We start from the raw sequence: 15,779 nt of genomic DNA, 5'->3' as shown, positions 1-15,779 counted from the left end.
GGAGGCCACACTAGGGAATGAAAGTTCCACTGCTTTCTACCTTTGGCTGCCCCGGCCAGATTCTTCTGGGTACTGCTCCCAGGGGACTCTGTATTACCAGGGGGCCCTGAGTTATGCCAGCAGAATCTAACCCATCACCCTCATGTTGCTAAAGAGGGACAAGTTGTGTGACAATTTATACCAACCTTCACAAGCTGCCCAGATTGTCAGCTCTATGGGGCAGGGACCATCTTTTTGTGCTTACACATTGGGGCCTGTTCCCAATAGGGACCCTTATGCTCTACCACAATACAAACAGCAGCTTGTGATAAATCCAAAGGAGTGAAAAAAAGAAGTCCAGCAGCACACCGAGGCAAGAAAGGCAAGATCGACTGAATTCACTTACCAAGCTTCACAAAGAAAAATCCAATAATCTAATAAACAGACCTCTCAAAACAGATGTCAGCAACTGATGACCTCTTCCTATCCCATCTGTTCACTGATCAACTGATCAACATCATTATCACCATGGAATATTTAAGGCCTCAACACAAAGAGCCAAACTAAATATGGCCAGTACGATCCCGTCCCTATTTCAACAATACACTAATGAATCTGTGCTCTCATGAATTATTAACAGAGGACTACATTTAAATGTCTGGCTTTGACATCTGTGGGACTGGCCCTGGAAAGTGCTTCTGGAAATCCCTGCTTGGGAGGAGATCACCAGTACTGTATTAGGAGGGTGCTGCAGGTTACCAGAGAGACATATGGGCAGAGATGTAAGTAGAAACCTACACAACACAACACCCATCTGTACTATGTTTATTGTAGTGGTCGTCATTGCTGTTAGTTTTGCACTTTCATGAGCAGAAAATTTAAGCAAAATCTTTGAGATAAAGGACAATACATTTGTTTAAATTAATGGTAGAAGTTCCAAACTGACACGTTCTCAGTGATTAAGGTGAAGAGACTGCTTCTGTTCCAGCCAGCGCATTCTCAGTTTCTAAGGAGACCATCCACAAATCCTGCATCTTGACTGGGGGTTAGACTAGATGACCCTTGTGGTACCTTCTAACCCTATGGTTCTATGATCCTGCTGTCCAAACAACCCCCCGCCCCAAGTGACATTGAGGTATTCCATTTTTCAGTTCAGTATTGATGAGTACACTGAAAAGTCAACCTTCCCCTCCTGCATCTCATGCCTCCATGAAATCCCAGGCGTGGGGCCCTCATAGTGGCAGAAGAGAAAGAAGGGAGCTTCAGCAGGAATATGCAGTACTAAAGGTGTTTGCCCTTCCTCCTTTGCCAGCACTTTGATTTACAGTTCTATGTGAGATTCATAATCTCACCAGTAGGACTGATTTATACACAGGACAGGCCTCTCTTCTTTTTTTCCATTTTGTGGTCCCTGATTTATACCCAATATAAAAGCAGAATAGAATGGAAGGTCAGTTACCAGAAAAGCTAATAGACTTGAATCGCTAATTCCAGTTTATATTATGTACAGTTTTTAGTCATTTTCTATACTGTTTGCAAAGCTTCCATGGTACATGGTACACAGCAAGCTCTGCAATTGCAAGGAGCAATGTAACACACAGTATGGTTCTATCTTTCGGCTTCAGGTCACACATGGAAAAATCCAGCATTTATTTTAGTTGATGTTGATTGTTAATGCAACAGTGTGTGGAGGGCACATGGCTGGGAATGACTAGCTGGGACCCAAGAGGCAATAGAGATTAGGGATGAGGGAACCTTAGAAAGGTTTTAAGCTGTTTTCCATAGATTCTCACTCTATCATGAAATTACTCTCTCTGCTTCCAAAACCCTATTTTTTTCAGTGTCCGGTTCCTGGGTCACTCTGTTCCTTTCTTATACAGCACAGAGTCTGGTCATCTTATCCAGAGAATACAGAGCTGTTGTTAGTAAGTTGCACATTGATCACTGCCCTACTGGGATTTTGACTGCAAAACTACAAAAAAGAAGAAAGATGACTTCCTGCCTAAAGCACAGGACAGTCAGGACGTATGGATTCTATTCCTGCTTTTAGAGTAACAGCCGTGTTAGTCTGTATTCGCAAAAAGAAAAGGAGTACTTGTGGCACCTTAGAGACTAACCAATTTATTTGAGCATGAGCTTTCGTGAGCTACAGCTCACTTCATCGGATGCATACCATGGAAACTGCAGCAGACTTTATATATACACAGAGAATATGAAACAATACCTCCTCCCACCCCACTGTCCTGCTGGTAATAGCCTATCTAAAGTGATCATCAGGCGGGCCATTTCCAGCACAAATCCAGGTTTTCTCACCCTCCACCCCCCCACACAAATTCACTCTCCTGCTGGTGATAGCCCATCCAAAGTGACAACTCTTTACACAATGTGCATGATAATCAAGTTGGGCTATTTCCTGCACAAATCCAGGTTCTCACATCCCCCCCACCCCCATACACACACAAACTCACTCTCCTGCTGGTAATAGCTCATCCAAACTGACCACTCTCCAAGTTTAAATCCAAGTTAAACCAGAACATCTGGGGGGGGGGGGGGTAGGAAAAAACAAGAGGAAACAGGCTACCTTGCATAATGACTTAGCCACTCCCAGTCTCTATTTAAGCCTAAATTAATAGTATCCAATTTGCAAATGAATTCCAATTCAGCAGTTTCTCGCTGGAGTCTGGATTTGAAGTTTTTTTGTTTTAAGATAGCGACCTTCATGTCTGTGATTGCGTGTGGACACAAATCAGATGTCAAGAATTATAACATTCAGAAACCAGTCGGAGAACACTTCAATCTCTCTGGTCACGCAATCACAGAAATGAAGGTCGCTATCTTAAAACAAAAAAACTTCAAATCCAGACTCCAGCGAGAAACTGCTGAATTGGAATTCATTTGCAAATTGGATACTATTAATTTAGACTTAAATAGAGACTGGGAGTGGCTAAGTCATTATGCAAGGTAGCCTGTTTCCTCTTGTTTTTTCCTACCCCCCCCCCCAGATGTTCTGATTTAACTTGGATTTAAACTTGGAGAGTGGTCAGTTTGGATGAGCTATTACCAGCAGGAGAGTGAGTTTGTGTGTGTATGGGGGTGGGGGGGATGTGAGAAAACCTGGATTTGTGCAGGAAATAGCCCAACTTGATTATCATGCACATTGTGTAAAGAGTTGTCACTTTGGATGGGCTATCACCAGCAGGAGAGTGAATTTGTGTGTGGGGGGGTGGAGGGTGAGAAAACCTGGATTTGTGCTGGAAATGGCCCACCTGATGATCACTTTAGATAAGCTATTACCAGCAGGACAGTGGGGTGGGAGGAGGTATTGTTTCATATTCTCTGTGTATATATAAAGTCTGCTGCAGTTTCCATGGTATGCATCCGATGAAGTGAGCTGTAGCTCACGAAAGCTCATGCTCAAATAAATTGGTTAGTCTCTAAGGTGCCACAAGTACTCCTTTTCTTATTCCTGCTTTTGCCACTGACTCACTGTGTGACCTTGGGCAAATCAATCGTTCTGTTCAGACTGTAAGTGTGACAGACATGTCAATTTCCTGCAATATTTTTGGGAGACTTTACTGAATTAGATTTACATAGCTTTGGGGTCCATTGTTTTATAAAGGCAAAATTGATGCATCATTGTGGGGAAGGGATAGCTCAGTGGTTTGAGCAATGGCCTGCTAAACCCAGGATTGTGAGTTCAGTCCTTGAGGATGCCATTTAGGGATCTGGGGCAAAAATAAGGGATGGTACTTGGTCCGGCTGTGAAGGCAGTGGTCTGGACTGGACTCAACTCAATGACCTTTCAAGGTCCCTTCCAGTTCTATGAGATAGGTACACCTCTACCCTGATATAACGTGGTCCGTGGGAGACAAATAAATCTCACCGCATTTCCCCCCAAACTCACCAGTGGCGGGAAGTGGAGCAACGTGGCCCCAGCCTGCTCCGCTTTCCTTGCCCCGTCCCCAGCCGTGTCGCTGGCCGGGGCTGGGGGGAGGTCCTGCACTCACCTGCGGTGGGAAGTGGAGTGCTGCGGCTGGGAGCTGGCGGAGTGCCGCGCACTGGGGCCAGGCTGCTCTGTTTCTACTGCTGCCGGTGAGTGCGGGGGGGATCCCTTACCTCAAGTCCCCTCTCCCGCACGACACGTCTAGAGCCGGGGCGAGGGAAGCAGAGCGGGCTGCTTCCGCCCCCCCCCCCGCTAATCCCCTGGGACTGCGGGGCCCCCAAAAGTTCCCCACCCACAGCTCCTGCCTCCCAGACCTTGGGGTGGGGGGAGCCCCTGACCATCCCCGATACCCTCTGCCCCTTATCCAACCCCTAGGCCCCGGCTTGGCCCAGCACTCTTAACATGCTGCTCAGAGCGTTTTATGCGAACCCATGTTATATCGGGTCACGTTATGTTGGGGTAGAGGTGTATATCTTCATATTATAATGTATGTAAGTTCTCTAGATGGAAGATGTGTAACACCTATGTAAGTGTTATGAGCATCAAAGGACTATTTTAAACAATGTGCCACACGAGAAGGAACTTTGGGACAAAGATATATTGTTTCCCTAGGAAGTACATGGGGAAGAGGGGAATACAGATTCCCACCTCTGCACCCAATCTTTTGCAGCTATGCCCTGAAGATATAACCATTGTCTGGTTGATAACCTATTCATGGTCTCTGCAAATCAAGGATGCAGTCTGCATAAAGGAAAAGCTAACCTGTGCATAAGGGTTCTTGTTCTGAGCAAAAAGCTGTTATGAATTTGTGATAACAGAAGAACCCCTTGGTGGGATTTGAAGCACTGAATCCTATCAGAATCCTTATTGGAATTGGGAGTGATCTCTGGTAATTTTCCCAGGGGATGCTCAACGCCCGCTCAGCCCCAGGCCCTGCCCCCACTCCACACCTTTCCCCAAGGTTCCACCCCACCCCACCTCTCCCTGGCCCCGCTCCACCCCTGCCCCTCCTCTTCCCCGACTCTTTCTGCCCCCTCCCCCAAGTGCGCCCCATCCCTGCTCCTCCCCACCCCTCCCAGCACCTCCTGCACCCACTGAACAGCTGTTCCGTGGTGTGCAGGAGGCACTGGGAGGGAAGGCAAGGAGTTGATCAGAGGGGCCGGCAGCCCCGGACATGACTAGCGGACCCCCTGGAGCCGGACATGATTCACGGACTCCCTGGAGTACCCTTGCGGACCCACAGGGGTCTGCTGACCCCAGTTTGAGAACTGCTGGACTAGTGTACTGGGTCCTCATTTGGGGAGAAGAGTCCTTTATCATGCCAAGAAATTCTGTCATGGATCTCAAATTCGCCCCTGGAAACTTTCTCTGGGGCAATTACTAATGATGCACCCAGGCCAACAGTCAGCATGCTTTGTTGAGAGCTTGTCTTCACTGAGTGTTTGAAATACGAACTCAAAATCCTTTACAGAGTCTAGAGAAATACTATACAAAATATACAGACCTAACCCCCACTCTCCCCAACCAAACTCTGAACACAACTGTTTCATTTTTCAATTGGTAGAAAATAATGCTATTATTCTTGTTTAACATTGATAAAGGACCCCATAACATTGCACTTACCTACGTCAGCACCGCTTAAAGCCTTCCCTAGTGGCCAGGGTCTCATATCAACTATCTTCCCATTGACAATGAGTGACTGAACGCAGCCCTGAAAGCCACGGTTGGTTCCTGCTGCTCTGATCAACCAGTATGTACTAGGAGCACCACCAAGATAGAAAGGAGTCCGGAAGGTAATTTTACTATATTGGCCCTACAAGGTAAAACAAAGCTGTTTAACTATTTTAAATAACATGTTATATTCCATGATAGACTAATGAAGGCAAGGTAATTAAGCCATACAGTCATGATCAGTTTTTTTCCCCTCAATGAAGAAAAAGATGCCTTTGAGGAAAACTACGTTGTCCATTAGTAATTCTTTCCCACTCATTCCTCCTCCTAAAATATCAGCACCCTAAACATTTACTTTTATGCCTATTTCTTATCTTGGGATGCTTTGAATCTACTAATGTAAACACAATTAACAAATCATTTGATTATGAGGGCATGTCTGTCCTTCCTTTGTGCTTCCCAGTATAACTTGTTGTCCTATGTTTGTGTTTTCATTTGTAGGCTCTGTGGGGTCCAAAGTAACTTAATATTTGTGTCTTGGACAGCACTGAGCAAAGTGTGAGCATTAAATAAATAAATAATAATAAATTAAGCCCTATGTTAACAGGACACATTTCAGTGGAATTATACCCATTTATGCCAGGGCTAAATTTATTCTACATTTTTTGATTTCTTTAGGCCAGGACTCAACTTAAAGTTTTACTGGCATATCTATGTCGGAAAGGCGTGTGATTTTTTTTTGGATGTCATAGTTTTGTCAGTAAGAGCCCTACTGCAGATGCAGTTATGCCAGGATAAGGTGCTTTACACCAGTACATCTTATTTTGGTTCCCCTATCAGAATAAATTATACTGGCATAAGCACTTGTAGAACCAGTATAAATGTGCTACATTTAGGCAGAGGGTTCACTGCTTTAACCATGCCAGCATAGATAAAGTGCACAACTTTTAAGTTTAGCCAGTGCCTTTGGGTGTTTTATTTTAAATACTATCTTTAGAGTTTGTAAATAAATGTCTAAAGCCAAATTTAGTGAGATAACCTCTAGAGCCAAATCAAAACCACTTCATTTTCAGGGGTGGCGGAGGAGGCTAGTAGTGGCTGCCCTGGGGGTAGTAGAAGTAACAGGAGCTGAGTTATTGGCAATTGTCCACTAATTATTTTTCTTCTGTTCTCTCCTCAGGTAACAGGGGATCAAGTCAAGGTATCTTCATTTATAATATTTATCTTGGCTGTGCCACATGAAATCATTGGAGTTAAAAGAGGCCTCACTCAGGGCAGATTCTGGCACTGTGTCTCTAACTGCATAACAACTGTTCAGAGCCTATTATTACTTTTATTTTTCTTTCTTTTTCTTTTCAGTTCATTCTTAGATATTTTAGCAGTTTCCTTTTACAGTGAACCAGTGTTTCTACAGTTTTCCACCATCTCTATTTTTAATTTTTATTTAATGAAAATATTATTGAGCTCTTTTGTCTTTGAAGCCCTTGTGCCGTTATACATGCACATCTGTCTATGTCTCTGGGGCCCTGTCTGCACTATGGGCGCTACATAGTTATGGTGAGGCAGCTGTGTCATGGCAGTGCTATAGCACAGACTCTTCCGATAGTGGCGGAAGGAGTTATTCTGTCACTGTAGGCAATCCACTTCTCCAAGCAGCAGTAGCTAGGTTGATGGAAGAATTCTTCCATCAACCTCATTGCATCAACACTGGTGGTTAATTGGCTTAACTATGGTGCTCAGAGTGGGAATTTTTCACACAACTGAGCACTGTGGCTATGTCAACCTAACTTTTAAGGATAGACAAGCCTGGGGGGTGTGGTGTGATGTGTGCATGCGTGAGAGAGAGAGAGAGGTATTTTTTTAATCTGGACTAGGCAGCAGTGGGGAGCAGATATGGGAGGCAAGGCAAGGAATTGGGGAGAACAACAGTATGCTCTGCTAGATATTGGAAAGGAGAACACATCTGGGGCTAGGGATGGTGGCTGGAGGATTGCTGGACAATGGGAAAGTGCAGTGGGGAAACCAAGCCTTTTTAAATATTCAAATTGATTCTCGTTCATGCAACTGTCCCATCCCTAATAAAGACACACACATTTAATCTGATCTAGTGCAACACACTCCCTGTTAGGAAGAAATGCCGTCAGTTTGCAGAGAACCAAGGCTGAACATTAGGAACATGATTACTTACCTGAGATTTACCTGTGACTGGTGTGTCGTTATCCAGCCGGAGCCAGCCATTCAGCCCATCTCTGAACACAGTGACACTGTGCCAGTTGCCCACTTTGATTTTGCTTTCACTCATAATGACTGCAACTCCAGTCCCACAATTGAACCTGCAAGAGACAGACAAGGAGCACAAAAGTGACAATTTTTCATTAAACAACCAACCTAATCTTGTTTTTTGACTAAAAAGGGTGCCTTCTCTTCTCAGAGCCTCTCTGTTTCTCCTTTTACATTAAAGAGCGATATAAAAACACTCAGACAACTGATCTATATCTGGTCTATTTTAGAGCAGATAAAATATCTTTTCAAATTTTAAACTTTCTTTAATCTGTTTCCTTCTTCCATGTAGGATACTTTACATCCTCTGGCAATACGAAGTATATGGCAAAGTCTGCCAACTTTCTGAAATGGTTTCAAGATGCAGCGTATTAGAATTTGAGTTGCTGCTATCACAGTAATTTCTCTTGGGAATTTTCCTAAATCCTTGGTGAGAGCTGCAGCTAAAGCAATAATATTGGGATTCTATATGAAACTCAGAATGTTTGGTACTGACTGACAAGGAGACCTCAATAGCAGCAAAGCTGAACGTGCACAAAGCATGCTATTTTCTTTGCTTTGTCTCCACTATATGGGTCAGGTTGAGATAGACCAGAAATAGGGTTAGGACACATCATTCCCTTTTGTTGTCCCCCCATCTTTATAGCAATCACCATTCCGGTTAATAAGTGCCAGATGGAAGTCTCTCCAGATATCCTTTAAGATACAGTCACTAGAGCAATGTGAGACTCTTTTTCTCCATTTCCATTAAAGCTCCTCAAGCTCCGACCAGATCGGTGATGTGGGACCAAGTTCCAGCCCCAAACTTGATTCCTGCAGAGTAATGCATTGTACTACTACTAGACACCTGGGTTAGGTGCATCTCCTTTGTTCTGAAAACTTTCTTGGGGTTCCCTTATTTATGAAGCAAAGTAACTAACTGTATACACCTAGCTACAGCGCTAGCATAGTGGTAGTGGACTGCAGGCATTTCTGACCTTGCTAAGAAATAATAATGTTCACTTTGTGAAGGAATCCTCAGGGGGCAGCCTTCCCCAGATGTGGCTGACTTCCCCAGTGCCTGAGCTGGGGGAATCCTCTGGTTGCAGAACATTTAAAGGCCCCTTTTCACTGCACACAAGGACTGGAGTGGGTTAGGAGCTCACGCGTGGAAGGGCAGTAGATCCATTACCTGAACTGGATGTTGCGTCGGATTATCGCCAGTGACATAAAATCACCACGACCATGCTCATTCTCTCCACAGTACAGCAGCAAACCATCCTCCGCTTCAGCCTGTGATCACAGTATCAACATGCAAAAGTCAGTCTCCACCTCCTGGCTATAAAGTAAATGCACTAATGGAAGTAAGAGTGCAGGAACCAGGAACTGTTTTCTCAGAGAGGGGGAAAAACAAGGGGTAGTGATATTGGTTTTGAAACACCATTGTTGGATGGAATTTTTTCTTGCAGAGTCAAAATTAGAAGTGGTTCAATTCCAAATCCTATATTTGATGGGCATCCACTATTAGGGTTTTATTGGAAATTGGTTCCGATTTTAGGCCACCTGTTCTATGTATACTGACTTTGTCCTATTGCAAAGGAGCAGGTATACAAACTCTGATTTATTCATGGAAAGTGTTGGGCAACCTTAATCACAGGCTATCAGCTGTGTCTGTAATAAATAGCACAAATGCAAGTGAACAAAGAAATTACACTTTCAGATCAGATAAGCCCATTGATCTAACTAGTCCAGTATCTAGTGTTTCAGAGGGAGAAAATAATCATAGTGATATTACGCCTGGTGGAAGAAGGAAAAAATAACTTCCTCATCTCTGAAGATGATCAGTGTATGCTGTAAAGCATGAGGGACATCTACTTATCTATGAAACAGGAAGTTCAGAGGTACTTAATTAGTTTATAGGTGTGCCACTGCTGAACAGACAGACATTTACAAAAATTCTAAACATAATGCAGTCTAAAGTTCACTCGTATAGCTCTGTCACAGTAAGTGAGTGCTAACCTGCAATCCCTCAACACTGCCATTTCCAGGACCTTCCCTAAGAAAAAGGAGTGTGGACAAATACCAGGAGTATGGACAAATCTCGGTGGAGACTATCACATTTATTTTCTCTTGTGCGATGCAAACCCAGATTTCCAAAGGTGAAGGCTACGGATTAACTCACTGCAATATCTAGCTTGCAGCCTAGGCTTTTGAAGCTACTCACTCTCCTATTGTTCCTTCCTTACACTAATGGAAGTGAATAACATTTAAAAATGCTTTGTGAGTTTTGGACTGTTTAAACTTACCCTGAATTCAAGGGTAATTTGGAATGTCTGATAGGAATTTTTCAGCGGTTCAAAGGTGATGTATGAGTATCCATATAACTGAGGATACTGGATAATAATATCTGAAAGGCAAAGATAAGAGCATATTGTTTAGCAATGTGTTCAAATATAAAATGGATACACACATTTAGCACTAGATAACATCAGGCAAAAAAACAAGACAGAGTTCCTCCAGAGACAACTATTAGTCAGCAACAGTCAACAATCAGAAAAGGAGTACTTGTGGCACCTTTCTTTTTGCGAATACAGACTAACCCGGCTGTTACTCTGAAACCAGTCAACAATCAGTTAACCTACAGCTTTCTCCTCCTCCTACCTTTCAGAGCTAATTCCCTTGTTCCAAAGGATCTGCTGAACTTGCACAGAAACAGCACACTCATGGGAAAATTCTGCTCAACAGTTTCATCAGTGGCATCACTAGGTTTTCACTGATGTAACTGAAAGCAGAATTGGGTCCTTGGTGATTCATCTTGATTTAAGAAAATGTTTAACACAGAGACAGCAAGGCATTTTTTTCCTCAGGGAAGAGAACATATGTGGGAAAGACACATTGAGTCAGATTCCAGGCTGCATTAGGTCAGCTCTGTAGTGCAAAGCTGCTCTAAAGCTGATGTACTTAGCCACCAGAGAATCCTTAGGTGGCTTAGAGTGGGTATAACAGCTTCCACATTACCACCTCCTCTCTGTGGCCAGCTTAGAGTGTATGGCCGGGGTAGCCTATGCCCTGGCAATCATTGGCTGCTATAATGGTCCCTCAGGGCTGTTGACAGCTGGCGTATCAGCCCTCATGCTTCTCTCGCTTATGTCAGAAGGTCAGCCCAGCACAGGACAGCCCCATGATTGGGAAGAGCACAAAGATGGCTTAAAGACACCTTTGCATGTTCTGGTCCTGAGGAGCATCAAGGACTCCTCAGCCACAGCTCAGGATGTGACTATTATCTCTGAATCAGATATAAACCTAATGAAGTAGGAAGGATGAAGGGTCTAACCTTTCTCTATTACTTGTTTTCGGGGTGATTTTGCCTTTCCATTTGTACACAAGTACAGCTACTTTTACAGCTGTAATACAAAGAAACAAAATAAATCTTAGACTGATGCTAACAGAGCTTTAGCGCAGTGGTCCCCAAACTTTTCAGGGTCACACCCCCCTTACCCCTGTCTGAGCCCCCCACACCTCTGGAGCCGGGGCTGGGAGGGGGGTCATGGCTCCCAGGTTGGGGCGACGGGACAGGGACTCAGAGGTAAGGAGGCCAAGGCTGGAGCTGCAGCCGGGGGAAGGGCTGGGAGCAGAGCGGGGGCAGGGAATGAAGACACAGCGAGGGACTGAGGCTGGGTGTGGAGCTGCGGCAGGGCCATGGTTGGGGGTTGGAGCTGGAGGAGGGGCCAGGCACGGAGCCAGGAGCTGGGGCCAGGCACGGAGCCGGGTGCCGCACGGGGCCGGGTGGCACTCCCTCCCTGCCCGCCAGGGGGCTGGTCTCGGTCCAGCCCACCTCCCGCCCCGAATGTTCCTCTGCGCAGGGGGCGTGCCTCACAGTCTGGGACCTCTTCTTCAGAGAGACAAAGCTGGGTGAGGTAATCTCTTTTATTGGACCAACTTCTTTTGGTGAGAAAGACCAGCTTTCGAGCTTATACAGAGTTCTACTTCAGGCCTGGGAAATGTGCTCAGGAGAGTTACAGCTAAACAGGAGGTTTACCAGATTGTTTAGCATACATAGTTAACACTTATTTCAAGGGACCATTCCATTAGCACCGCTCCAGTCAGAGAGGGGAAAGTGTGTGTAGGGGAAAGGCAGTGGTGGGGGGGTGATTAGCATGTTATAGACTGTTGTTATAGGCCATAAATCCACTGTCTCTATTCAATCCAGGATTTTTAGTGTCTAGCAAAGTTATGAATTTAAGCTCCCCGGTTCGTCTTTTGAAAATGTTGTGCAGGTGTCCTTTGAGGATGATATCTGATAGGCATGGGAAGTGGGTGAAGCTTCCCATGGGGGAGGCTAGCCCCCTGTCCCACCTCTTCTACCTGCAGCTCTGCCCGCACTCCTCCAAGGCCCCTCCTCCATTCCGCCCCAGGCCCTGCCCCCTCCCCGCTTGGCACCGTCACTCACCGAGTCCCTCTTCACCCTCCCAGCCCATTGCAAGACCCCCCATGCTCACCACCTGATCCCCCACCTGCCCGCCGCTTGCTTCCTCACCCGCCCGCCTGGTCCCTCCTCACTCCTCTGCTCACCACAAGATACCCCACCTCCCGACCATGCTGATAAGTCAGATATAGAATGATCACTTTGTGAACAGTGTTCACTCACAGGTGATATGGTGGTTTTTCCTTCCCCTCTATGACTGGAGGAGTGTTATTGGGCCACTTCACTTCGAATGGTCTCTTGAAATATTTGTTAATTGCTTATGCTAAACAATCTGTATCTCACTGTGACATTCTGAGTACATTTCCCAGACCTGAAAAAGAGTTCTGTGTAAGCCTGAAAGCTTGTCTCTCTCACCAACAGAAGTTTGTCCAATAAAAGATATTACCTCACCCAGCTTGTCTCTCTGATATCCTGGGATAGATACGGCTACCCCACCCCCGCACCTCATCTCCTCCTCCACCGCCTGCTCTGAGCGTGCCACGTCTCTGCTCCTTCCTCCCTCCCAGCACTTGCCGGCACCAAACAGGTGTAGCAAGCTCTGGGAGGGAGGGGGTAGGAGCGGGAACATGGCACTCTCAGGGGAGGAGGCGGGGAAGAGGTGGGACTGGAGTGGAGATTTGGGGAAGGAGTCGAATAGGGGCAGGGAGGGGGCAGAGTTCGGGCAGGGATTTTGGGGAAGGGGTTGGAGTCGGGGCAGGGCGGGGATAGAGGGGGGTCGAGCAGCCACCGGCGCCAGAAGAAGTTGGTGCCTATGCAAGTCTTAATGAAAATACTGAATATTACTAGACCCAGGAGTCATCTCTGTGGTCCCCATTAGATATGCCCTCCCAGTGTGATAATGAACTGTTGATAGCTACTCTTTGAGTACAGTCTTTCAACCAGTTGTGCACTCACCTTAGTAATTCATCTTAGTACTCATTTTAGTAATTCATTTAGACCACATTTCTCTGGTTTGCTTATGAGAATGCCAAATGCTATGTTCAACTGTGTAAAAATCCTTACTAAAATCAAGATATATCATGTCTATTGCTTCCTGCTTAGGCACTAGGCCAGTAACTCTGCCAAAGAAGGAAATTAGGTTGGTTTGGTATGATGTAAACCCCTGGATGCAGTCCCTTCAGTGTGTGCTCACGTCCTTTTGTAAGACAAATCCATGCTGGCTATTTCTTATAACCCCTATTATCCTCTAAGTGCTTACAAACTGATTGTTTAAGAATTTGTTCCAGAAGTTAGACTGACTGGTCTGTAGTTTCCCAGATCCTCTTTGTTCCCTCTTTTAAGGATAGGTATTATGTTTGCCATTCTCAAGTCCTCTGGGACCTCAAATGAATTCTCAAAGATAGTTGCTAATGATTCTGAGATTGCTTCAGCTAGCTCCTTAAGCACTCTAGGATGAATTTAATCAGGCCCTACGGACCTGAATAAATCCAGAGTGTCGAAATATTCTTTAACCTGTTCTTTCCTTGTTTTGACTTGTCTTCCTTCCCCTTTTTCATTAATATTAACTGGGTTAAGTATCTGATCACCATTAACCTTTCTAGTGAAGACTGAAGCAAAATAGGCATTAAAGAACTGAGCTTTTTCGATGTCATCTATTATTAGCTCACCTTCCCCACTAAGTAGAGAAATTATACTTTCCTTCATCTTGCTCTTGTTCCTAATGTATTTAAAGAACCTCTTCCTATTACCTTCTATGTCCCTTGCTAGGTGTAACTCATTTGGTGGCTTAGCCTTTCTGATTTTGTCCCTACATGCCACAGTCACTGCTGATCTGCTCAGAGCCACACCTGGCAGTATCACTAGTTATGTGGATAAGCAGCATGAGGTAGTGGTTAAAGGGACAGATGAGCCACACCTTTCCATAATGTCTAAGATGCAGGCTCCAAGCAGGCAGCACACCTCCCTGGACTTCATGTCCAGTTGGCACATGGATGCCTTGGTCCCCCTCAGGAGTTTAGATAGCCGCTTTCTAAGCCAAGGAAGCCATTTCATTTTCAGGAACGGAAGCCCAGCTGGATAAAGTAGAGACAGGAAGGATTTTGCCCCCTTAAAGAGACTTACAAAAGGAGGTGAGCACACTCTGAAGGGACTGCATCCAGGGGTTTACTGTTTTCCGTAGATCTGTCTCTCTCGTGTTTTTTAAATTGTGTGTAAAAAATTCCTTTGCTAATCCTGGATGTCCTTGCTTTACTGCTATGTTGTTCCTCTGAAACCAGAGCTCCCACAGCCAGGTGGTCACTGAGGGGAAAAGTGTCTAAGTAAGCAAGGGCTCAGGAGAGTTGTGGCATTGGTGCCAGGGTCTAGGTGACCAGACTGCAGGGATCCATTGTCCAAGAAGAGTATCAGCATGGGGTCTGCACTAGAGAGTTGTGGTGCTGGAACTGGGAGGGGGAGGAGAGGCACGGCCCTCCCACTTTTTGAAAGTGGACAGGCCTGGCCCATCCACTTTTTGCTGGGGCAGAGCCTGCCCCCTTCCTCTCCTCTTCCCCACAAGGCCCCAACCCCCGACCAGGCCAGTGTGGAACCCAGCCAGGGAGCCATGAAGACCCTCCACCTGCCCATGATGTGTGTGTGTGGGGGGTGAGAGCAGCCCCCAGCCCATGTCCCTGCCCCCTGGGTCTCTCGCATGTGTCCCTACCCCCTGGATCTCTCAGTCCAGGGCAGGAGGTAGGTCCGCGACTCCATGCTGGCTCCTCACAGCTGCCCATGTGGCTCTCCCCGACCTGGCTCCAGCTGAAGGGGGGGGGCTTTCTCGGAGCCACAGCCTGTCCATGGTAAGAGCCATGCAGGCAGGGGAGCCGCAGACCATCCACCTGCCCTGGATGGGGAGGCCCAGAGGGCAGAGACATGGGCCGGGGGTTTCTCAGGCCCCCTTCACCGTGGGCAGGTGGAGGGTCCACCATGGCTCCCCACAACTGCCCATGCGACTCTTATCATGGCCGGGCTGCAGCTCTCAGGCCTCCACCTCCCCCTGGCTGGAGCTGTGTCAGGAAGAGCCATGTGGGCAGCTGTGGGGAGCCTGGGTCCCTCCACCTGCCCTGGGCAGGGGACACAGAGAGTGGGAACACAGGCAGGGGACTGCTTTCGGCCCTCCACCCTGCCCTGGGTTTGGGGTGGGCTCCCCAGCCCTGCTCTGGCTTCCAGCTTGGCTGGGGTCAGGGCCTCGGGTGGCGGGGCCTCAGGGGGTTTTGTGAAAGCTCTGATGCCCTTGCTATGGAGTACATCTGAGAAACCCAGAACTAGGAACAGTGATTCTCACTATCCAGACCCAGGGAGCTTAGTAGTGCTTGGGATTCAGCAGCTGGATATTATCACACAGACTGGTGTCAGCTTAAAGAGCAGGACTGGACGTGGTTGTGACAATCATTGTTTTCCAGAAGGAGAAAATGAGACATGGTGTAAGATCTGAGCCCTTTTTCTGTGGCCACATTAGGACAGCAG

General features: G+C 46.4%; 1 protein-coding gene across 3 annotated transcripts in view; it reads right to left on the bottom strand.

Annotated features, from left to right (window-relative positions):
- EGFLAM (EGF like, fibronectin type III and laminin G domains) overlaps window positions 1-15,779 on the bottom strand; it is a 128,107-nt gene that overhangs the window by 34,953 nt on the left and 77,375 nt on the right. For all 3 annotated transcript variants that reach the window (XM_084628576.1, XM_084628577.1, XM_084628578.1), the window contains 4 exons: window positions 10,159-10,259; window positions 9,045-9,145; window positions 7,782-7,926; window positions 5,546-5,735 (listed from right to left, as the gene is read on the bottom strand). In XM_084628576.1, coding sequence (XP_084484702.1) covers window positions 5,546-5,735; window positions 7,782-7,926; window positions 9,045-9,145; window positions 10,159-10,259 — 537 coding nt within the window. The remainder of the gene's footprint in view (window positions 1-5,545; window positions 5,736-7,781; window positions 7,927-9,044; window positions 9,146-10,158; window positions 10,260-15,779) is intronic.

The sequence above is a fragment of the Lepidochelys olivacea genome, assembly GCF_965140295.1.
Source record: "Lepidochelys olivacea isolate rLepOli2 genome assembly, chromosome: 5".
Lineage (NCBI taxonomy): Eukaryota > Metazoa > Chordata > Testudines > Cheloniidae > Lepidochelys > Lepidochelys olivacea.
Note: the sequence above shows the minus strand (reverse complement) of the source record. Positions and strands in the feature narration are given on the sequence as shown.